The sequence below is a fragment of the Nicotiana tabacum genome, chromosome 8, assembly GCF_000715075.1.
Source record: "Nicotiana tabacum cultivar K326 chromosome 8, ASM71507v2, whole genome shotgun sequence".
Classification (NCBI taxonomy): Eukaryota; Viridiplantae; Streptophyta; class Magnoliopsida; order Solanales; family Solanaceae; genus Nicotiana; species Nicotiana tabacum.
The window spans coordinates 150618507-150643651 of NC_134087.1; the positions used below are offsets into that span (position 1 = coordinate 150618507).

Genomic DNA, 25145 nt, shown 5'->3' on the forward strand with positions numbered 1-25145 from the left:
AGAACACGGGAAGACAACTTGAATACAAGATATACAGAATAACGGCAAGCATGTATAAGATGCAAACTAATATAGACACAATTTTTAAAGAGGAAAAAGATAGATGACAATGAAATAAATTTACATAATTTCCATAAAGGAGGAGGTTTTCTACATCCTCCTTCCACATCTTCAATTCCTACGCTGTACATAAAGTTAAGGGTGGAAAAAAGTTTTCCCTTCGGTGGCTCATCAACTACCGAATTCTCTACAATCTCGCCATATCTGCCCAGACGATGAAAGCCTACTTTCCTCATTCCTTAGCCGCATTTCACCATTCTCATGGATAGTTTTCCAATGCTCCTTTGTGCCTACACCAATTAGGTTGCCCAACATTTCAGCTTCCATCTATTCAGCATTTTGGGTGGCATGAGTTTCTTGTCTAGGTGGTCCTGCAAAAACTTGACCATGGTCTCGTACATCTCGAAATATAGAGAGAAAGGAGTTTAGACCTTCAGAAGAAACACCCCCTAATATCCACAGCAACAAGTTGCTGAATGAGTTCATAGAACCAGGGTTAGTTCCAGTTTCAGACGGGGGGGCATCAGGTTGCCCTCCAAGTTGAAGAGGATTACCAAACTCATCTTGGTTTCCATTCCCTTGTCGATCTGGAACTCCAGAAAATTCAGCGGCACCATTTCTTGGTACTGATGGATCAATTCTAGGCCCAGGACCAGGAGGCATATCAACATTAGTTGGAGCAGGGCTCCTTGCATTTAATCTTGTGATGTGCAAAGTTGATGCGAGAATCGTAGAGGATGTGATATGAAAGTCCGGATGCTGCTGAAAATGTGAGCGTCTATTTTGCATAAATCTCTGCAGAGCTGGAACCTGAACGACAAAAATACAGGGACAAATCCCAATTTATATTTGGTTGAGATGATAACGAAATCATTTTCCTTTTAAAACAATTGGATATTGATACAGATAATAAACTCCCATCTGATTTGAAAGAAAGCCAGGAATTCAAATGGAGATCAAGTGCGAAGACTGTTCAGCATCAATCAGTAATTCAATAGTAAACCTAGTCCATCGAGTGTTAGATTTGCTAACAGCCATCTAGCCAGGAAAAGATGGATCAAGCATGGAATTTCCCAAAGCAAATACATTCATTCAAGCATGAGGTTATCATTATCAATCTGAAGTTCACCTGTGTTAAGTCGAGGGAAAATTGTAGGGTAATCATCTTACTTCAATTAGCTATTCCTCTTGTGTTTCTGTCAGTGGGATTCGCTCCTAATGATAAAAGTTTTGGTTTGACATTTTCTCTCTACAGGGGAATAAACAAAGAGATGAAATTTGTGCCCGAAATGTTTTTAAGAAATTAATGTTTCCTTCTTTTTCACTCTGTTTTTTAACACACCTGCAACATATGTAGGACATGATTGTGCTGGATCAAAGGAGCATAATACAAATTTTCAAGCATTCCAACACAAGTAACACATCTTTCAGATGTAACTGTACTATAGAAAATAAAGGAAGCATACAGTATATATGCACACCCATCTACTTGTTAAAGAAAGCAAAAGCCCCTAAAACAGACTTACAGTTTTCTAGTGTCTAGACTTGTTAAAGGAAGCACAAGCCCCTAAAACAAATAGAGAATCCTCTAACTACTATAAATATCGAAATTTGCATCCTACCTCAAAACGGTTCCAGAAATATAAAATAAGGTGTTGCATAAATGCAGCTGTTGTCGAGAGTGCTAGATAAGAAAAACCTGAGAAGATAAAACCATGTTGCCATATAAGGAACAATAAGCAGAATTTGACCCTCAAGAAACCTCAAGTCATTTGGACATACCATAAGTATAAGAAAAGAAGTAGATGTGGAAAACCAGAAAATAGAGCAAAAAGAAGCGGGGAAAGTACTTCATTGATATTGGTGTGCGTACGCTGCAAGAGATAACCAAATAAGTAATCATATCAGACAGCCAATAAGAGAAAGGATGGTACATGAGAAATAAAATTCTTCACAGTAAGTCATCATATTTAACTAAAAGCCTTATATCAGACTGCCAACCCCAAAAGATTGTCCTTTGCACTAAAACCTAGATGAATACCATCTTCTTCACAGGCATCGAGCTACTGTAACAGCAAAATTATAGCAGTCCTCAATGGTTAATGTTCTTATTTCGGCAATTTATCTTAGTTAATTTTCATAAAATTTCTTGGTAGCAGGATTATAATTGTTTCTTTCCTTTTCATTCTTATCTTTTGTTTTTAGACAATTACGGGTCCTAGATCATTTAAGGACTAGGGTTCTTACAGTCCTCATTTTTTATAAATAGATCAAACCAGATTCAGTTTTGCAGTTATTCACCCTTTTATTATAACTGACATTTATCCTTTTGTCAAGAACTTCTTTGGTTTGCTGAATCAGCCCCCATAAAGTATTTTTCCTCGGTTTTCCTCTAAGAAACTAGGGCTTCCAAAGAACAGAACCCCTTCCTACTGTGCTCCTTCTTCACAGAAAGTTTATCTTAGCAAATAAACAATAGAAAAGACAAAAAATAAAAAAATAAAAAACGGTAAATGTAAAACTACATTCACGAGTAATGATAGATACAAGATTACAGGGTTATTATTCTGATCAACATAGAATACTGACAAAAGCTGCTGATGAAAGAAATTAGCCATTAAGCTCCTTGAGTGAAAGTAGTGCAGCCTGACCAAATGCTGATAGAGGTCTTCCAAGATGGATGTGTGGCCGTTATTAAGGGAGCACCAGACTATCTTCCATTATTATGCTAATAACTACCATCCTCCCTTCTCTTAGCCAGTTAATTACCCAACTATTTGGGAAAAATTTCAGGTAGTATTAATTAGCAATTACTTGAAACAGTTTTAAAGAGGTGTTAGAATTGTGTCCTTTAATCAAATAGGTATAGATCCGACTATCATCACCCAAAAATGTATAGGACCCATCAGGATGTAGACACTCAAAAATACACCACTAGACATGTTTCTCTGGTTCCATTATAAACTAGTATCTAAGATGGATAGAAGACCAATATCTAGGTTTTCCTATACAAGGATCAGCTTTTTCACTGAGTATTGCATAGGATAGTCAAAACAGCATTCAATGTTTAGATTATCTTTTAGTTATATAACCAGACAATCAAGTACGATCTGAATTTGTCATTGTAACTAACAGACAGTAGTAATCAATGTCTATGTGCATGAGAGAGAGTGACAAAGACACACACATACACACACATAGAGGGAGAGAGAGAGAGAGAGAGAGAGAGAGACCTGATTAGCGTAAACAGTTCGCACAGCCAAACAAAAATTAACACCATGAAAGCCAGTAGCTGATCATCATAGAACTCGAACAGAAAAAATAGGATTCCTATCATGATCTGCATATCGAACTCTAGGTTATGTCTGAATGACCTCAGATATATAACCAACATTCACTGACTACAAAACAGATGTACATGGAATTAACTGATAAATGAGCAGTCTGCTTACTGGTACAAAAACAAGGGACTCAATTACGTGCACAAAGATCAACTGAAATGTTGGAAGCCTATGCCGAGCATGATGCTGTAGCTGCACTGTACATAGTTTACAGAGTAGGTCTAAGAAAGGATAAAGAAGGAAACATCAAACAAAAACAAACAGCAAGTAGTGGATAATCAATGAATCAATGATTGAAACATTCGTTTAGTATACAAGGTTTAACAGGATATTTGCACACGAACGAGAGATTCATACTTCACAGCATAACCATATCTTTATTATTTTTTGATAACCGAGAAATCCCCGAGGACCAATGGCGCACGGTTCGAAACTCAATGGATAATGGGTCCGCCTCTCTACCCTTCCCTACTTAAATACCAAACTTTTGTTTGTGGCATGGCTCGAACCCGTGATGTGTGCCTAACCCACACATTACTTGTTGTGCTCTTATCAATAGACAAAAGCCCTGGGAGCTTTATATTTTTCTTCTTTGTTTTTCATGTTGACAAGTGATTGTTCTAAAATTAAAATATGATTACACATTATTCAGATGCTAAAATATATGGCATTATAAATTCGCCATATAAGATGCTGCTACATTTCATAGCATCAAATATATAAAAAGAGAACCTACCCGTGAACTTCAGCATGCGAGTTTGGGTCTCTCTTAATGTAAATGAAACTGACATTGTTGTGGTAAAGAAAACAAAGAGCGACATCATGAGTACACCACACTTCGTGACAAGGTAGTCTGCAAGAATTATAAAGCAAATGCTCAGATGAGATCTAATCACATGTATTTGAAGTGCTCATTTTTTTTTTATAAGGTAAAATGTATTAATCAAAAAGGAGAGAACTCCCGTATACAAGAAGTATACCAAAAAGTAGAGAATTTACATCAGAACATGATTCTCTACAAAAGACGCTCAATCTTCTATAAAAATGGGGGCTATATGAGTGCACCAAAAAAAGATCAAAGATAAAAGACTATTCTTAAGATGTGAAAGAGGAGACTCAATCCCCTTAAAAGCTCTCATATTTCTCTCCCCCCAAACTATCCACATGAGAGCTAACGGGGCGAACTTCCACGCCTTTTGCTTTCTTCTTCTACGGAAACCAGCCCAGCTATATAGTATTTCCTTTACCGTGCTTGGCATCACCCATTGAATGCCAAAAAGGTTCAGGATCGCCCTCCACAAAGCCAAGGACACAGGGCAATGCAACAAAAGATGATCAACTTCTTCCCCTGAGCTTTTACACATATAGCACCAACTAACAAGTATAATTCCCCTCATTCGCAGATTCTCAGCAGTCAAAATCACTCCCCTCGCCGCTAGCCATGCAAAAAGCACACCTTCGTGGGCACCTTAGGAATCCAGATCGAGGAGTATGGAAAAGAGGCCTCCTCTCTAACCAACATACTCATGGTAAAAGGACTTTACGGTAAACAGACCATCGCCACGCAAACCCCATCTCCAAGAATCAGCTGAGGCCTGTCTTGCCCATATAGCAGTGTCAATAAATCTTGGAGCTCCGCAATCTCCCAATCTTGCATGTTCCTTCTAAATGAGAGGTCTCATACTACCCCCATACATGCTCCTTACGAATCTGTTGGACCATCAATTCCTTCTGGTTTGAAACTCTGAAGACGTGGGGAAAGGAGACTCTCAGAGTATCCTCTCCACACCACCTATGATTCCAAAAGCTGATTCTCCTTCCATTCCCACCCTGTAAGAGATGTTGCCACTGAAGGATTCCCAATTCTTCATGATGCTCCTCCACATGCCACACCCGAAAGGTGTTGTGATTGCCTTGGTCCTCCAACCCCCTCCCGTGGAATCGTACTTTTCTACTATGACCTCCCTCCATAGAGCATGCTCTTCTACCCCGAATCTCCATAGCCTTTTCCCCAACAATGCTCTGTTGAATACCCTAAGATCTTTTACTCCAAGTCCACACCACTTCTTTAGGGGAGTGACTGTCTGCCAATTCACTAGATGATACTTTCTAGTTCCATCCGCTGCATCCCATAGAAAGTTCCTTTAAAGCCGCTCCAAACTGTGATGCTCACAGGAGCTTGCAACAGGGACAAGTAATAGGTGGGCATACTCGATAAAGTGCTTTTAATGAGCACTTCCTTTTCGCATTTTGACAAGTACCGTTTCTGCCAGCCTGCTAATCTTTTTTCAACCCTTTCGATCACTGGACTCCAACCCGTAGTATCCTTATGCGAAGTGCCCAATGGGAGATCCAGGTAAGTAGTGGGAAGGGAGCCCACCTTACATCTGAGAACATAAGACAAAGCATCAATGTTAGCAACCTCACCCACCGAGAAAATCTCACACTTGCCGAGGTTGATTTTGAGACCTGATACTATCTGAAACCACTGCAGGACCTGCTTCAGGTAGGTCAACTGATCCATATCGGCATCACAGAAAACCAGGGTGTCATCCACAAAAAGCAAATGAGAGACTCTTGGGCACTGGGCACCCCGATCGAAGCTGAGAATCCTCTCAAGAAGCCTCCGCCCGCCGCTCGATCCATCATTTTACTCAAAGCATCCATCACTAGAATGAATAGCATGGGGATAGGGGGTCTCCTTGCCTGAGACCCCTGGAGCTGTCAAAGAAACCACAAGGGCTACCATTAACCAGGACAGAGAATCTGACTGAGGAAATGCAGAACTTGATTCATCCCTTCCATCTTTCCCCAAACCTCATCCGCATCATAATGAAATCCAGGAACTCCTAATTGACATGGTCGAAAGCCTTCTCAAGGTCCAACTTGCATAGTAAGCCGGGTTCTCTATTTTTCCTTCTGGAGTCTACAAGTTCATTTGCCACCAAAGCGGCATCCAGGATCTGCCTACGTTCCACAAACGCATTATGGGAGGACGAAACAGACACATCACGAACCTTCTTGAGTCTATTGGAAAGCACTTTAGAAATGATCTTGTAAATGCTCCCCACGAGACTAATAGGCATGTAGTCGCTGATAAAAGATGCACCTTCTTTCTTAGGCACAATAGTAATAAAAGAAGCATTGATACTTCTCTCGAAAACACCATTCACATGGAAGTATTCAATGGCTTCCATCAACTCCCCTTGATGGTGTCCCAACAGAGCTGGAAGAAGGCCAAGGAGAAACCATCAGGGTCGGGGGTCTTATCACCAGCACAACTCGACACAGCCTCGTGCACCTCCTCCTCCTCGAAAGCCCTTTCTAGCCACTCATTGTCTCCCTCCCCTATGTGATTGAACTCTATTCCCCCCAAAGTTGGCCTCCAACTAACTTCCTCTTTGTATAAGTTCTCATAAAACCCCACTATCGCCCCATTTACCTCCTCTTCTCCCTCAATCCTCACCCCATCCATAACTAAGGACTCTATGAAGTTTCTCCTTCGATTTGCAACCGCCACCCTGTGGAAAAATTTGGTATTCGAATCCCCTTCCTTTAACCATAGCGCCCTCGATTTTTGCCGCCAACTAGTCTCCTGAGCTATTGCTAACTCGACTATTTCCCTCTTAACCTCCCCCAATCTCTTTCTCAGATTCATCTAACTCCCTCGCCCCTTCCCCTCTCTAGATCCCCCAATTCATGCATAAGCTCCCTCATTTTAACCTCGTCCCTCCCAAAAACTTCCTTATTCCACCTAATAATATCTCCCTTGAGCAATTTAAGTTTCTTAGAAAGATGGAATGAAGGTGTCCCTGATACCCCGTAGCTTGTCCACCATTCTTTCACCTTGGTGCCTCCCTCTACATCCATCTAGCAAGATAGGCAAATGATCCGAAGTCATCCTAGGTAAAGGAATCTGCAGCACATTCGGCACCAGCTCATCCCAGGAGGGCGATATCAGAAATCTATCAAGTCTAGACCTTGAGTTGGAATCCTCCACCCTGGCCCAAGTAAACCTTTCCCCTAACAGAGGAAGATCAATGAGAAAGTGATCATTGATGAAGTCAGAAAACTCCTCCATGGCCCTCGAAATCATACTACACCGTAATCTCTCCTCCAGGAATCTAATAGTGTTAAAGTCTCCCCCCAGAACCCATGGAATGTTCCATTCCCCCATCATATTGGCCAGTTCCTCCCAGAAAAGCACCTTGGACCCTTCTCCTGCCGGTCAACTCCCCCAAATCCCCACTCCACCCCACTCACTCTATCTTTGACAAGAGCTGCTAAAGAAAAAACTCCCTTCTTAATCTCCTTTACCTACAAACTTCTATCAACCCACATTAGAAGAATGCCCCCGGCACTTCCCACGGCTGGAACCCAGTCATATTTTACCCAACCACCTCCCCAGACACTCCTCACAATCACATCCAACAAAACTTCCATTTTTGTCTCCTGAAAGCAAACTAGGTTAGCACCCCACTCTCTAACTCCCACTTTGATGATGGCCCTAATTGTTTGGGTCATTCATCCCCTCACATTCCATGAAAGAATCTTAACTTCCATAAGAAACAATATCCCCCTTCTCCCCACCCCCTCTAACCGAGCTCCTTTCCTCCCTGTCACACACCCGGCCCCTTCTCTGGTACACCACTACATCCCCTAAATTATTTTGCTTAGCACCTTGACCGCGTGTATTTGAAGTGCTCATAACAAATCTAACCGCGTGTATTTGAAGTGCTCATTACAAATTCCTTAGATATGATCAGTATGCATGCAAGTGCAACCACTAGTATGCCAGATGGAATTTACATAACAGTTACACAAATTCAAATTCAGACAAAGAAGAAAGCAACTTGACTTTCAAGTAATACAATTTTGTTCATCTGTGAATTAACTGCCGCAGATCAAAACTTCTACACCCCGCCATTGCATTACATGTTAGACAGAATGGAAGTGTTACACTTCAGCTAAAAAACTACAAAAAACCACATTGTTTAAAGTCACTAGACACCATACCCTGACATGGTTCAGGGATAAACAACCTTGAGATGAGTATATCTAAGGAAAAGTAAATTCCAATTTTCACAATAAAGTTCAATCAAACAATGGGATGCAGATAATAGAAAAGAATGATAAACCTCCAAATCTTGCAGAATTTTCAGGTTGCTCGTGAGCGTAAGTTAGATTATAGAACTCCTTCGTTTGGTGATTATAAAGATAACCTGCACAAAATTCCATGGAGCATCAGCACAACGAAAGACAAGAAAATGAAAGTAAGCTTTGCTAAAGAGACTTGAATAAACCTTCATAAATCAAGTGGTTATGGGATTCTCCTAATCCAAAACTAGAGGCACTTTGAAAGCATGCAAAAGTAAAAACTAATTGGGCTCAAGCTAAGAATCAGTTACATGCTTTAGGTCTGCTACACAACTAAGGGGGACAACCAGCTGCAGAAGAGCACTAAGATTTAATTATCAGGATTTAGAATAAAGGTATCATAAGAAGATGTTTGAATGAACGCACAAACATTTTAAGTATCGGGATAGAGAAAGTTCGTTGGACCATAGAATTATTTGAACAAATACACCAATTATTCATCTAGAATTTGGTTTTGGCAGCAGTTCTACAGGTTTGTTCATTATATTAGGAGATATATGGTTTACAATTTTAAAAAACCATCAGAATTTGGTTTTGTCCTTGAGTATTTGAAAACCACAAAAACAAAACCGACAGAAAGCACGCACTATCACACCTGCAAGCACGCGTACACATATATTCACATTATTTCGTTGGTTGCAAAATTATACATCTGTCCCTCACTCCACCTTTAGAATCTCTCCTGACTGTGTACTACACGATCTTCAAGATTATCATAGTTTATGGCGTTTTCTAATTTACAGGCTTCAGTTTTTCTAGATTGACTTTTTGTCAGCTGCCAGAAGCTAAACACTCATGCTAGTTTGCTTTTTATCTTTATGTACGTAAAATACCTGGAAAATGTTTTTTTTACTATTTTCTTTGACACTTGGACTCTAACATTGCTATATTCTGTGACGTACACTTGTCCATTTTAACTTGTACAACAATAAGAACAACTCTTCAATCCCAAGCTAACAACAACAACAACCCAGTATAATTTCACAAGTGGGGTCTGGGGAGGGGAGGATGAACGCAACCTTACCCCTACCCTGGAAGGGAGAAAGACTGTTTCTGATAGACCCTCGGCTAAAGAAAGGATGGAACAAGCACTAATAGCAAGTAACAGCAATACAAGGTATTTAGAAAACGAAGTCCAAGATAGCAAAAGAGAGTATGAAAGAAGTACTAATAGACAGTAATAACAGTACAAGATATGAAGTGATAGCAAACTAAGGGAGTACCGAAGGCAAGTAACAACAATAAAAGATATGTGGTAATAGCAAACTAAGGATAAAAGGGATACCATACTAACACTAATACTATTGAACTAAGGAAGACACAAGGAAACACGCTCGACTACCTACTAACCTTCTACCCTAATTCTCAACCTCCACACCCTCCTACCAAAGGTCATGTCCTCGATTAGCTCAAGATGTCCCATGTCTCGCCTAATCACCTCTCCCCAAGACTTCTTTGGCCTACCTCTACCCTTCCTCTTACCCCCAAGGTCAACCTCTCACACCTCGGGGCATCTGTGCTTCTCCTTTTAACATGTCCGAACCATGTTAGCCTCACCTCTCGCATCTTTTCCTCCACAGGGGCTACTCTCACCTTGTCCCGAATAACTTAATTCCTAATTCTATCTAATCTAGTATGCCCACACATCCATCTCAACATCCTCATTTCAGCTACTTTCATCTGCTAGAAATGAGAGTTCAATCCCAAGCTAGTAGAGATCAAATCCATGTTTAAACTTATCAGAAGAAAAAAAAAGTTCCATATATTAATTACATTTATGCTGCGTTCCACTGGTTCCAGCCCGGATAGAAGAAGAGAGCTGCAATAGGTTGACAATCACAGAAAAATAGCGAGTTTTTAGCACAAATAATCTCTAATGTTAGTGGGTAGGCCTAATTTTGTCCCTAAAATATATCTTTAGCATATTAATTCTAAATGCTTGACAAACTTGAGCACATCTGGTGTCTTTTAATGTAATCACAAAATTTGTTTGTCGGAAGAGCCGTTACTAGACAGCTCATATTAGACGGAGAAGTCACAAGAAATGCAAGTGCTAGTCATATCTGAAGACCACTTGTGAGTGTCATAGTTGACTGTGTCTGCTCTTTTGCAGTGATGAGTTGTGCATCGTACTGTGGTGCAATGCGTGTGTCAATTTTCTCGGCTGAGCTCAGTGTGGATGTGGGTATATGTGTGAATACACACTAAAATTGCAGATGAAATTGCAGAGAATGTGGGCGCCAATTGTCACTCTGGTAAGCTTGTGTGTGTCTCTATCGTGAGATTATGGAGAAAAGGGGCGAGGGAATGTGAAATATCTCTTTCCATTTTTTAGGATGTGACTGAATGTGTATGTATTTCGCAGTGAGCTCTCCCGTTTGAGATGAGAATATTAGCTGCGTTTATGTCTATTGTGAAACTCCTTATCCTGAGTGTATATATTTCTTGTTATGTTGCTCCGCATGATGTCCTCTGTATGTGTAAAACTTGTCCCTATGTTGTGGGCTTATATAGAGCAGGAAAGAACGGGAAGATGACAAAAAACTGGAGTTAGGTGTAAGATTCTCTTGGGTGAGTTTGTTAGAACTGGTGAGGCGGAAGAGGCGCATGGCGCTGTTGTCATCTGAAGGAAGGATTCGTGTGACACTTCTTTTTTGGAATGACGAAGAAAAAAGGGAGTGCTTTGGTTCTTTTCTTCAAGAAGAGCCGAGTTGAGGTTAGAGAGGTGAAATTTTCCGTCAGTTTTAACAAATGGAGTTTGACTTTCTATTAAAGGAGATTAAAAGTACTTAAACTTAGCAAATTTAAAGGATTAAATATTTCCATTGTTATATTTTAGGGACAACATGGACATACCCCAAACTTAAGGGACCATTTATGTTAAAAACTAAAAAGATAGCCCTGATGTGATGAATCCTTTAAAGGTCTTTATAGTCTAGTTAGCTACACTCACGTGACTATACGGTAGGCATGATTATTAAGAGAACCTCCGATTTTAGAGAACTCATACTTTGTCTTAAAAGAGAAATATTAGTATTCTAACGAATCTAGCCCAAATAGAGCGCACTTGAAATAGAGGATATTTTCATTGGATATAGAGGATTTATATAGTACAAGTTGAGGCGCATTAATAGATAGTTTTTGAAAATCATTCATCTTCCACATGATTGATATATGTACATTTTTGAATTTTGAAAGCCAAATATAGGGGACAAATATGAGACAAAGAACTCATGTGCCACTGTGTTCAACCATAAATTTTTTACATATTGTGCACACATCTTTTTCTTTAAGCTGCTTAAACCAACCACGACGTGTTTCAAGCTGCTCAGATCAAATATATGTGCAGGTAGTTCTGGTTCTGTATTCAGCAGAATGTGAAATATGATTTGATTTTCCCATTTATAGCGAGACTGTTACTCATTTATTTTGGTTTGGCTTTAAGTATCAGAAAGGCTTAGCTGGTTTATCCTATAGTTCTATGCCAGTCAGAACTGATAGTTATAGCAAATACAAATAAAACACAACAAAGAAATGTAGCACCAAAGGTTATGCTGTTACTCAAGTGAGACAGTTGCATAGGCAAAAAGTTGCTGATATGTTGAAGTACTTAGTACCTTCTCCAGGAGAATTCAACAGACTATTCATCAAAATAGTGTCATATCCCACAAGTCTGTTTATAAGAAGCTGCTGCCACCTGGAACAAAGAAGCTTTCTATTTAATAATGATGTTTTAACCTAAATAAGTCATCAAAACTTGAGTGTATCAAAATCTATTGATATAAACTTTAATCAAGAAGAGAATCCAACTTTGACCAACCAAGTTATTGTAATCACAAATAAGAGAGCATAAGAAGCAAAGGAAGTGTTGGGGTAAAGAAATCCTTGTGTTTATAATTTGTTTATGAATGACTAGTGATACAACAAAAGTAATCAAGCAAGAAGTTAAAAGCAAAATAGGAGAAAGCAAGATTATTTGTATTGTAAGTCCATGATCATGTCCCATGTTTTTCCACCACGTCGGTGGTAAGAGGAAAATGGAACAAGCTCCAGAAACATTAAATGGGAAACAAAACGAAAAAGAATAAGAAAATAAGAAGAAAAATGATTTTTTTTTTTTAAACATTAATTCAAGTGCTAAAGATATCATAACCATTGCCCTTCTGACTGAAGTTCACAGCACCAAATGAAAATCATAAACACACCTCTATGTATTTAAGTGATACTTTTAGTGAAGGGGTATGAACTGACCTGTTACCAAAGCAGGAATGCCAAGCTGAGATGCTTATGTTTATTGTGCGAATGTTATGGTGCAACCTAGCTTCCTCGGGTAGTAACAAGTAACCCTGGGAAGAAATGGTAGCATTCAAAAATTTATTAATAAGACAAACTTTAGCACTTCCGCAATAGTTTAGGAAAAGAAAAATAAATGAACAACAGGAAGGACAAGCATGCAACACCAATACCTTCTCTTTGGTGTATAAGTAAGTGGGTTCGAATGCGTTGCTTCTTGTCTCAAGCCACTGCACTGCATAGCCAAATAAAGATCACAACCATCGAAAGATAGATAATTCAACAAAACCATCAACAACTATCGACCAAGTACCAACTAACATGAATTTGATCTCTCAAAAAGCATTAGCAGCTTCATTTAGCTCAAACAATTGAAGTAGTCTTACAGCAAGCCTTTCACTTATATAAAGATACATAAAAGTCGTATATTAAAATTACACGTACTTAATGACAGATTCTGACAGCCAATGTTCTTTAAATATAGGTCAGCCCGTGAACATAGTCCAGTTAATACCTGTCCTCCTTGTGTCTTTGTGCTCATTCTTCCCCCTCTTCTCTGACCAGTGTTCTTTTCTTTTTTTCTTTTTTTCCTTTTCCTATTTATTTATATTCATCTTGGGTGGAGTTGGAATGTCTTTAGTCAAGGACATACTGTATTGACGTGAATAAAGCACAAGGAAATGGAGATACAAGTTCACCAAGTTCCATACAATGTCTTTGCAAAAAAAACATGTACAGTTTTGATCATTGGAAAATTTACTTTCAAAATTTTGGTGTTAGCACATAAGAACATTAAAATGCCAAATAATTGTTTAGGCTGCCCTTAATAGACTAATCAGAGATTCAGAAATGTACGGAACACCTTAATCCAAAATGAATAGACAACATCCAAATCACCTACACAAGTTTCTTGCACATTAAGAAATTGCAACTTCAAGCCGATTAGGGTATCGTAACATAATATACTCCATGTCTCTAATTTACCCTATATTTATTTCTTACTCGAACACGCTTGCCATTATGTTATCATACACCACCTACAAAGAATGCTTTAGAAGAAGGTAACTTCAAGGACCTACAACAACAACGCATTAGTCCCAAATAAGTGGGTTCAAAGACCTACTAAAAGAAAAATTAAAATAAAAAAGGTGGATGTACATGAGGAATTATTTGGGTTTCACAGACCATCTACTGCAGCTACACTGCATCCTATGCACCTGAACAGCCGATTTGACAAGCACAGTAACATCGGATGAAATGGCAAGGGCATGTTTATCTGATCCAAGTTGAATTTCGTTATTATATATCATGTTTTTTTACTATATATACATCACTAACAAACCATTCGTATGGTAGGCAGAGAAAACAAGGGGTAATAGAGTAGAATCAGAAGATTAGATTTTGTTTTAGGCTTAGAACGTGCGAAAAGGGACACGCTAGAAACTTTACTAGGTCAATACAGTTTATCCTTATACAGGCATGTTGATTTTTGGGCCTATTAAAATGAAGTGCCTTTGTACCAAATAACTGTACACAAGTCTTTGTAACATAGTCTACCTTTATACAGTTGCAGAATAAGCATATTGTATGTACTGAGTTACAGAACCGAAACTTGGTATTTGGTATCCGGTATTTCGGTATTTGGTACAGTATTTGGTTTAAGCTTTTAAAAATTTTGGTATTCGGTATGGTAGTATGGTATTTGGTATTTAAAAAACAACAACAACAACCCAGTATAATCCCACAAGTGGGGTTTGGGGAGGGTAGGATGTACACAGCCTTACCCCTACCCTGGAAGGGTCAGGGCAGGGAAACTGTTTCCGATAGACCCTCGGCTAAAGAAAGTGAAGGTAGCCTGATAGCAAGTAATAGTAAGACAAATAATTAGAAAACTAAATCGAAGATAGCAACACAGAATATGAAAGGGGTATCGATAACAAGTAATAGCAAGATAGTATATTTAGAAAAAATAGGTCCAAGGCAGCACACGAGAATATGAACGAAATACTGCTAGCAAACTATGAAATTACCGATGGCAAGTAATAACGGAACAAGACATGCGAATATAGCAAACTAAGGAAAAAAAAAAGGGTATCATACTAGCACCAATACTATCGAACTAGAGAAGACAAAGGGAAATGCACGATTACTTACTAACCTTCTACCATAATCTTCAACCTCCACACCCTTCTATCTAGAGTCATGTCCTCGGTCAGCTCAAGTTGCACCATGTCCCGCCTGATCACCTCACTCCAAGACTTCGTTGGCCTACCTCTACCTCTCCTCTCACCTCCCAAGGTCAACCTCTCACATCTCCTGACTGGGGCATCCGTGCTTCTCCTGTTAACATGCCCGAACCATCTCAACCTTGCAACATGCATCTTTGCCTCCACAGGGACCACTCCCACCTTGTCCCGAATAACTTCATTCCTAATTTTATCCAACCTAGTATGCCCATACATCCATCTCAACATCTTCATTTCCGCTACTTTCATCTGCTGGACATGGAACTTTTTGACTGACCAACACTCTGCCCCATACATCATAGTCGATCTAACCACTACCTTGTAGAACTTACCCTTAAGTCTCAACGGCACATTCTTATCACACAGGACACCGGAAGCAAGCCTCCACTTAATCCACCCTACTCCGATACGGTGTGTGACATCCTCATCTATCTCCCCATTCTTCTGAATTATAGACCCCAGATACTTGAAACTCTCTCGTGGGAATTGGTATTTAAAAAACAAATACCAAAATACCGATACAGCACCGAAATACATACTAACTTACACAATACACATAATTTTTATTATAACATAAATATAGGAAAGCTCTAAAATTTCACTTCACTTATCCTTGGGTTTTTTTACTTTCTAATCATTGCTACATTAGGACTTGTATAATATTAATTTTGCTAGGTAGTTAAGGTGTATCTTTCTCCCGTCAATATATCATCCAAAAGCTGCTTGAAAGCTGTGAATTCATTTAGGACTTGGTAGAGTGGATGAGTTTTCAGATCTTGTGATATGAGATGATTCGGAGGTGTTCTTCCATGAGCTGCAAAATTCCTTGAGTTCACTCCACTTTTATCGTACAATCGCTCTGTATTATGGAGAAGTTTTGCAGCTCATGGAAAGGTAAACATGACTTTGCAGAGAACCTTTCCTTCAGTTCACTCTCTATAATTGAATGTTTTAAAAGGTACTTTTTTTGATTTAGTGGTTCGTTCAAGAATTTTTTACTTTTTAAAGATAAAGATAAGTTAAAATTCTCTATCCAATCTAACAAATCAAAGTTACCGAACCAAATAAATCAAAATTGAAAGGACGGAAAGCGAACCATACTGAATTTAATTAGGTATAGTATTGTTGTCACATTTTAAGAAACCGAATATCAAAAATATCAAACCAAAATGTCTAAACACCATACCATTCCAACCGATGAACACCCCCTAATAGCTACTAATGACATAAACACCCACATGTCATTCATCAAAACTATAAATGATAGGAGAATGGAAAGCAGAGCCGCAAGATAATGGCTCAGCACTTAGAAACAAACAGATTCAACCAACCACTGCAAGAAGGTTAAGAAAATAATTTCATTCCAACAAATTTAACTTCAAAAGAATCTCCGGTTGAAAAATGTTTTAGAGCTAACTAGAAAGAGCCTTCATGGAGTTTCGCTTCCAAGATAATAAAGGTAGGAAAACAACATCCCAAAAAAGGAGCAGTTAAAATACCAATTCAGTAACCTTTTTGGCCATCCACCAACATTGGGAAGAATAGACATAAAAAGAAACTCCTAAATTGTCTTTACTAAGATTGAGCTCATTATGCAGTTGTGGCTACTGTACAGGATTATTAGAAGGTAGATAGATACCAGCATAAGAGTTTAGCCTGTCCAAGTGAAGCGCCTTGAGCAACTTAGGAATGTCAATATGTAGATGTATACCAGCAATATCCTGCACATTGGAACTTTAGTCTGAGAAGTACATTAAAGCAGGCATCAGAATGAGCTTGACATTTAAATTTACCAGGAAAACTAGAGGAAAAGAAACAAAAAAGCATTCACTTATTAGATCAAACCAAATATCTAACAGCTCATTATTAGAGATAAAGTAAACTTTATTGTGAAAACATACAAGTTGGATGCCCACCGCCACCAGTACACATTTGTGTACTGGATAAGTAATGCATCATTTCTTCTGGGGAAAAATATCAGGTATTTAAAATCTAGCTCCACAATGTATCAAGACCAAATGCTGCCATAAAGATGATCAGCAAAGTAAACCTTAGGTGAAACGTTGTTACCAGACAATAACATCAAACTCAAACAAAACTTCAGCAAAACATACTTAGGGGTTACAACACTAATCAAATTCCTGAGAACAACAAAGGACAAACATGGGCACTAGTGCGCAGTTCAATCAGTCACCTGCCAAAATTACAACAACGACACAGTAAAATCCCACAAAGTGGGGTCTGGGGAGGGTAATGGGTACGCAGACCTTACCCCTACCCCGATAGGGCAGAGAGGTTGTTTCCGATAGACCCTCGGCTCAAAAAGACGGAAATAAAAAAAATAAAAAAAAGAACAAGAAAAGACAACTCATTAGTAACTCCAGTAAAAACCGTAATAGTAACAGAATCATAACAACCAAAAGATAAATGACATGTAATAACAGTAACCAAAATTCAGAACCCAAAATGCGCAGAGGAGATCAACCTAAACTGAAAGATGAAATAAGACCTTAAAACCTTTATAATGGGATTTTCTAACATATATTCGAACTTCAAAATCTTTTATTTAAACGCACATCTCATAACAAATTCAATTTATGTTGTGGAAAATTTTCCTTTTTTGTGCGATATAAAGGGTCTGTATAACACCTGATCTTCTCAGTTCCTTTAAGCATAACTTACAACACACTCAGTAAACTTCCATATAGCATTAACAAAAGAGAAGTAAGAAAGACATAATAGGCTATGTTCTTCACTAGGTACTGTAACCTTTCAAAAAGCTAATCACAGAAATACATAAAACGGGTAATAAAAAGCAAGCTATCTGATGTTCAGATTCATTCTCTTAATCACTCACCTTGGCCTAAAACATAATAATAATAATAATAATAATAATAATAATAATAATAATAATAATAATAATAATAATAATAAGTGTCATGTGGTAGAAATAGCAAGTTTAATGACAAAAAGTTGCACGTGAAGCAATAAATCTATATAATATATTAAAAAGCACGAAGGCCCTTAGTGAAATATTGTTCGTCTTTTTTACCTTCAAAAATAAATTTCACACTAGATAAAATTGTAATTTAGTTTTATTTTTCTAATATTTAAGAATTTGATATCAAGTAAAATTTTAATTATTAAACCTTCCCTTATTTGAAAAAGTAATTAAAACCAAAATAGAAAAATCCAAAGTTGACACCTAAACTAGAGAAAATCAAAGTAGGAAACTAAATATCGTGCACCTAGAACTCTATTAGGTTTAGGAGCCTTCATTACGAGTATAATTGATTTAATTTTTTAATAATATGATTTGATTATTAAAAAAAGTAATTGAAAGAATACGTAGAAACTACAAATAAAGTTCTTTTTTCTATTCGACTATACACAATTTTACTCCTTTCCTTTTTTGAACCATACAGAAACACTTCTTATATAGGATTTTGTTTGCACATAACGATTCTCTTGTCAATGGAACATCCAGACAGATTTATAGCCCGTTTGGCCAAGCTTCTAAAATCAGCTTATTTTGAGATGTGCTTTTCTCAAAAGTACTTTTTAAAAAAAATGCTTTTGGTGAGAAGCGGTTTGTGTTTGGCTAATTAATTTGAAAAGCACTTTTGAGCAATAATTAGTGTTTGGCCAAGCTTTTGAAAACTGCTTCTAAGTGTATTTTTCTCAAAAGTGCTTCTCAGAAAAGTGCTCTTGGAGATAAGCTACTTTTTTCTGCTTCTCCAAAACTGCTTCTGCTTCTCCTCAAAAGCACTTTTCTTCCTTCCAAAAGCTTGGCCAAACACCTCAATTTTTGGCCAAAAGTGCTTTTGGCCAAAAAAAGCACTTTTGGCCCAAAAAAATGCTTGGCCAATCAGGCTATTACTATTTTTTAGAGGTAATTCTTCTTCAGTCTTTGAGTTGTAACAATCAGGTAGATTGAAGCTTCATATTTTCATTGAACATACACAGAGAAGCTAATTAATAGTATCATTGCACCTCTCAACCTATGATTTAGTCCATATTAATTCTGATGCAAAGAACAACTCATGCTATTTGTTGCACGAACAAGCCAATGCTAAGCCATGTTCGTTTTCACTCTATGAATTAATTTTTTCCCCAGATATCATTGTAGATTTGACAGTGAAATTTTTACAATTGTGATGCTTTCAACCTCGATACTAACATCAATACTGTAGCTTCAATCTCTATGAGAAGTACTCCTTTATCATGTTGTCCAAGTTTCATCTTCTTGTTTCAATGCACTTTGTATCTGAATGAACACAACAATGGTACCTTTTAGATTCCAAATTGCAAGATTCTCAATTATAGAGATTTTTCTTTTGCTATTTTTATACGTTAAATACCAGTTTCGTTGTCCCAGCTTTTTATGTTATAGGTCAGATGAAAAGTTGAGTTTGAATCACTCTAATATAGTAATTATGTTACATTTAAACTCAAACTAATTTTAAACGATTATTGGTCTTGTTTTAATTTTATTGTATTTGGTGTTGTTTTAATTTTACAATAGTTAGTTATTCATATGTAAACATATGTTTGTACTGACTTTTTTAAAAAAAATTATAGGTGTGTTGCAGGATGACTAAGTGAGTAAGATTTACTTTCCGATATAAGCGAATTGGAATTTAAAAATATTTTTTTATGAAAATACTTTTTTACTTTGAACTTTGGCAGGATAGTTTATGGCCAGTATGAGCTTTCCTTCCTCCTCCAAGGAAGTTCAACAAAGGAGGAACGAAAGGCCTTTTACAATATTTAATTATGATAACAATCATCCAGAATCAAAATTTGCACTTCTGTAAGCTTTGATTTTTATAAGATAAATAAATATTTTTAAGTTATGCATTATATTAAAAGATTATTACCTTTAAATTTTATAATAATCGCTAGGCTACACGTGCAAGGCACGTACTCTAAAACTAGTACATGGAAAACCACAAGTAAGCTAGTGTTCCTAAGTATACTCCTAGCCTGTTTAACTAGGAAATATTCCAGTCTAGGTTAAGACCATCTCAATTTACCTTGGATTTTCATTTGCACGAAAAACATTAATAAAAGATGGCATGAGATAAGCACAGCAAGCTTTGTACTTTATAATACGATTCACTTAGCTAGCCTTGTTCCCAGATGAGGGAATCCCATAATATGCTAACATAAAGTATCAGAGAAGATGCAAGCTAGTTTTACACTTATCCAAACTTACCCATAATCCTCCAAGTACCCGCTTGGAAATTCTCCAAATGAAAGACAAACGTCCATGCCATTTTTGGCCAATTCGAATTATAGCTGCTTTGAGTGATTCCTTTGGCGAGATGAAAAATCGTGCACGTGAACTTTCCTTATTGATTTTAGGGATCACATCATCAACCACTGACTCACTCTTCATAGAACTCCCCAATGAAGATTCAAAGAGCTCACTGTTTGAATGTAATAGAGATTTACCACTTTTGGCACCATCACTTAACCAGTCCAACCATGGTTTTGTAGCTGTGGTAACTGAACTATCTTCATTCCCACGTTTCAGGTTCTCACTTATTTGTTCTTCGTTGGCGACGTTTACTACATCATAGTTGGTTTGATTCTGTGACCACAAGCCAGCACTTGTAATCTGTAGGAGAAAACAGAATCAGCTGGATTTTACAGGATGATATAACTAGCACACGTGAGTGATCAGAAATTTACTAAATAACCAAAACAGCGATAATAATGCAATTATGTACTAAATGGAGACTTATATAGATTCATGAAAATGCGACAAACGCTAGATATTCTATAAGGAATTATCCTTCAAGATTAGTCAACTCAGTTTATCACCTATATTGCTTTGAACCACGCCTTTTTCATTATTCATATTTCTCTTAATTTTCTTTTGAACAATTTGTTGAACTTTATCAGCACACAACTTTTTTTGCTAAGAAATTATGTGAACCAGCTCAAATGAGGCTTAAACCCTTCAATTAAAAGAAAAGACGAAAAAACATAGCTGCTTAGATGCTTATGCAAATATTCAGCTGTAAAAGATCTAATATCTTTCTTTCTTTGGGGGGATAACACTATGTCTTGGCCAACTAACGCACCTCGGTTAATCAACCAATACCTGTTTCCTTCCACCACTGGAAATGGAAGAGCAATTTGATGAGACTTCATCAGATGATTGTACAAGAAGGCACTAGATTATTTAGAGAGAAAAAAAAAAGAACAGATGATAAAAAATCGACCATAAGCATCCATTCCCTAATCTATGCCAATAGATCGTGAGATCCATGTACTTGAGTTGTCAAATGAGCCACATTAAAAGTGAAAGCTTATATATAATGGCCCACATGCGTCCAAATAGAGCTCGATTGAAAGACCCCACGCGTACATGACATAACCATTAAAGTACTACAAATGAAGATAAGGCTCTCTAAGGAAAAAAAAAGGATAGTTTCAAATGAGACACTACCTAAGTGTAGGGTGTTCCTCACTTCATTGCTACACTTTGGCAGCTGGAAACTAAGATACTTCAAAAAGAAACTACATCAACCACCTATATTCACTCTAATAGGCCAACCTGAACTTACCATGGTCTTAATGTCAGATGAAATGGCCATGGTTTCAACTGTGTGAGTAAAGATCTTTCTTTGGTTCACTTTCTCTTGGGCTTGGTTGCTCTTTTTACCATGTGCTACAGTAAATGAGATGGGATATATGACTTTTGCTCCGTTTTGGGGACTCAATAATATGATATTAATAGAGCTCTATTTATCTGTTTCTCAAAAATAGGTAGATTTCCTAGGACTAATTCTTTATTTTAAAGTTACCGTGGATGTGCAAACGAAAAAATTGGTAACTCAAGACTAGACACCATATATATATCACATTGTTATTTGCTAAAAGAGAAAGATCATAAGCCGACTAAACCTTCAGCCTAATGCTGATCAATTGGCTTTACATTACAAGGCCACCATTAAGCCATACTTATACTAAGTCCTCAACATAGATAGAGGAAGATTATTTGTGTTTGGAACTTTGGATTGGGATGTCAGCAGAGTGGTTGAATTTCTCAAGTTGTTAGACAATTTTAAAGGTATCTCAGAGAGGGCATAGGCTAGTGTAGAGAGGGACTAGCAAGGGACTTTTCACTGTGAAATCAGCATATACATGCTTAAATTGTACGGGGCAACACTTTGGCTCCGGGCAGTGGAAACATGTATGGAAAGTGAAGATTCTTCTCAAAGTAGCATGTTTCCGCTGGTTAGTGGTTAGAATGGCAGTCTTGAGACATGACAATGTGATGAGAGGGCTGCCTTTATGTTCCAGGTGCTTTATGTGTAGTAGAGAGTCGGAAACTGTTAATCACCTGTTTTTGCACTGCCAAGTAACTGTATGGCAGTTATTTTTTAACATGAAAAGTATGAGATGGTCAATGCCATGATCAACTAGTGAACTCCTAGCATGTTGGAATGACAAGGAAAACATGATAAGGCAGAAGAAGTAGTGGAGCATCATCCCAGCATGTATTTGGTGGGCAATTCGGAAGGAGAGAAATTTTAGATGTTTCGAAGACATTTCGAACTCTCATCAGAAGATCAAGATGAATTGTATATTTTTGTTCTACCTTGGTGTAAAGAAGGTTCATAGATGATGTAGGATCTTTGTTAGACATCATTGGGACCTTGTTAGAAGTACAAGGCTAGAATTTCTGTTTGCACTTTTTTGTTTTTGAACTGTAACTTTACTAATGAGTTTTACATATAAATGTTACCCTTCTCAAAAAACATTGATGATTTTTTTTTGGTTGAGAAACATTGATAATTTATTAATTTATTCATCACACTTCTACATGCAAATATTTATATTTTATATGATCCTACCCTAAGCTTTCCTTTGTCTGATTCCAGGCTAAACACTTTTCAACTTAAGCTACAATATTCAAAATCTAAGTTGCACGGACATCATTTTTTATGCCGAAGCCATCTCGACACGACTCTGGGACGGGTGCGGGTGCAGGATATATTTGGGATTCAGTCAACCAACTTTGGATACTTTGACCGAAGTCCATGGACAAATTTGGGGGAATAATAGAGATTTTGATTTCTCAAAATAAAAGATAAAGCATATTTAAGACATGGGAAACGGCATACCTTCAATATAAATGTAAGTTTTTCTACAATATAATGTAAGTTTTACAATTTAAGACATGGAGAATGAAAGATTGAATTCTACAATATACATGTAAGTATTTCACAGAATATCTCTCAAAATTTAGAATATCTTTATAGCTCTATTTTTATAATTTTGAATTTTCCTAGCCGAATCCCAGCACCCGTATCCATAACTGGATCCTCACCCCGAATCTTAAATTTAGATTTTGTTGAATCCGACTCTTGGATCCGTACACCAGCACCCGAGTGCGAGCAACTTAGTTTAAAACCCGAAATTCAAAAACACAAAAAACTGAAGCCTTTTTCAGCACTAGCTTTTATTTTAACAACCCAAAACCTAGATGCATATCCACAATTATTATTGAGAACATAAAACAGGAGAAGTTTTACAGCACAGCAAATGAGAAAACTCACCTTGATTTGAATAAGTTGTGCCTCTGAGATGTTCACTCTAGACAGCTCACTTGAGCAGCCAGGCTAAACAGAACAAGTTATAGCCATTACTTATACATTTTACATGGAAAGGAACGGAAGAACACAACAACCCCACCACATTCAGAAAGAAGAGAAACCTCCATAAAGAACCATTAAGAGAGTCAGTCAATCAAATATAATATCTAAAACAATTTTCCCTTTTAAATTCTTCAGCAATTCTTATACAGATTTTTTCTAATCTAAACTCTTCTTTTTAATGTAAATACTTTATAAATCATGAGAAAATACGGTGTTAGTATACCAAAAAGAAAAAAATGATTCTCTACAAACAATACCCACTCTTCTGTACAAAGTAAAACCTCATTGGCGCATCAAAATGAAACTACGGATGAGAGGCTATTTGTGCATAGTCATTCTCTCTCTCTAGGAATTTGATTCTTACCTAGCCAAGAGGTTATGATAATATGACGCTACTAAAAACAATTTATTCCTCCAAAACTCAGGTTAGCGGACCCAAATTATGCAAGTAAGGACTAACCCAGGAAATTCGCACAAGAGTAATCCGACATTAAGGGGAATTCCATAAAAGATGCAAAACTAAACCACTCAATTAGCAAATTCAACTTCCTAGAAAACTAAACATTTACCAACCCTCCCCCAAAAAAAATGAAAGAAAACAAACAACAATTTTGATTTAAGGGGGAAAAATGAAATTGTGAATTCAATTTAACAAGTAAAGAGGGTAACCTTTTGAACGTAATTGCTGTGCAAAAAAAATTCAGTTCCATAAAAGAGGTAAGAATTTTCCCAATAAAAGTAAAAGAGAGTTTTAAGGAGAACCTGTTGAACATAATTGGCGTGCATAACGACGAGAATAGAGAAAAGAGTGACGGCGATGAAGAGATACAAATACTCCAGAGTAGCTCTGACCCTGGGCCGAAGCATCTGAGCAAATCGTTCTTGAACCCTTATAAACGTCTGCTCTGGATCCATCTGTACATAGAACTAAAAGCAAAAGGGCTTTCCTATATATATCCCTAAGATTGCACAATCAACCTTTTCGTATCATTTGGGGGGTTTATGGGTCTTCGCAATTCCTTGCTTTTTGCCTAATTAGGATTCTCGAATAGAATTTTGTTGGAGACCATCGTCAAAGTTCAAAGAGGGGATGCTGCGAGCCTGCGACTGAGAGGGATGGATGAAGATGTCAAATATGGGTCAAATGCATGAATGAAAATGTTTTCCTATATTTTCCTTGCAAAATATTTATCTAGAAAATAAGTGTTTTTAATTTTAGTTAAGTAGTTAAAAAAATATTTTTAAAAAAAATCTATAGTTTAAACAAATACTATGGGAGATGAATCATCATGAAATAGATAAAGTACGGAAAAAGATTGATAAGTCTGAATCTAGGGGTCGAAATGACAATAGCAAAGCTAGGAATAAGCGGT

The 25145-nt window shown here is 37.4% G+C and overlaps 1 protein-coding gene across 1 annotated transcript; it reads right to left on the reverse strand.

The window, feature by feature from the left end:
* Window positions 1-25028, reverse strand: LOC107829815 (membralin-like protein At1g60995). Its single transcript, XM_016657280.2, has 14 exons — window positions 24535-25028; window positions 23674-23736; window positions 20316-20720; window positions 16737-16818; window positions 13025-13086; window positions 12810-12904; window positions 12176-12255; window positions 8540-8623; window positions 4138-4254; window positions 3513-3598; window positions 3294-3400; window positions 1843-1934; window positions 1683-1759; window positions 1-870 (listed from the first exon to the last, which is right to left on the reverse strand). The coding sequence occupies exons 1-14, from the start codon at window positions 24685-24687 to the stop codon at window positions 388-390; spliced, it is 1986 nt and encodes a 661-aa protein (XP_016512766.2). The 5' UTR covers window positions 24688-25028; the 3' UTR covers window positions 1-387.
* Window positions 25029-25145: the final 117 nt, after the last annotated feature.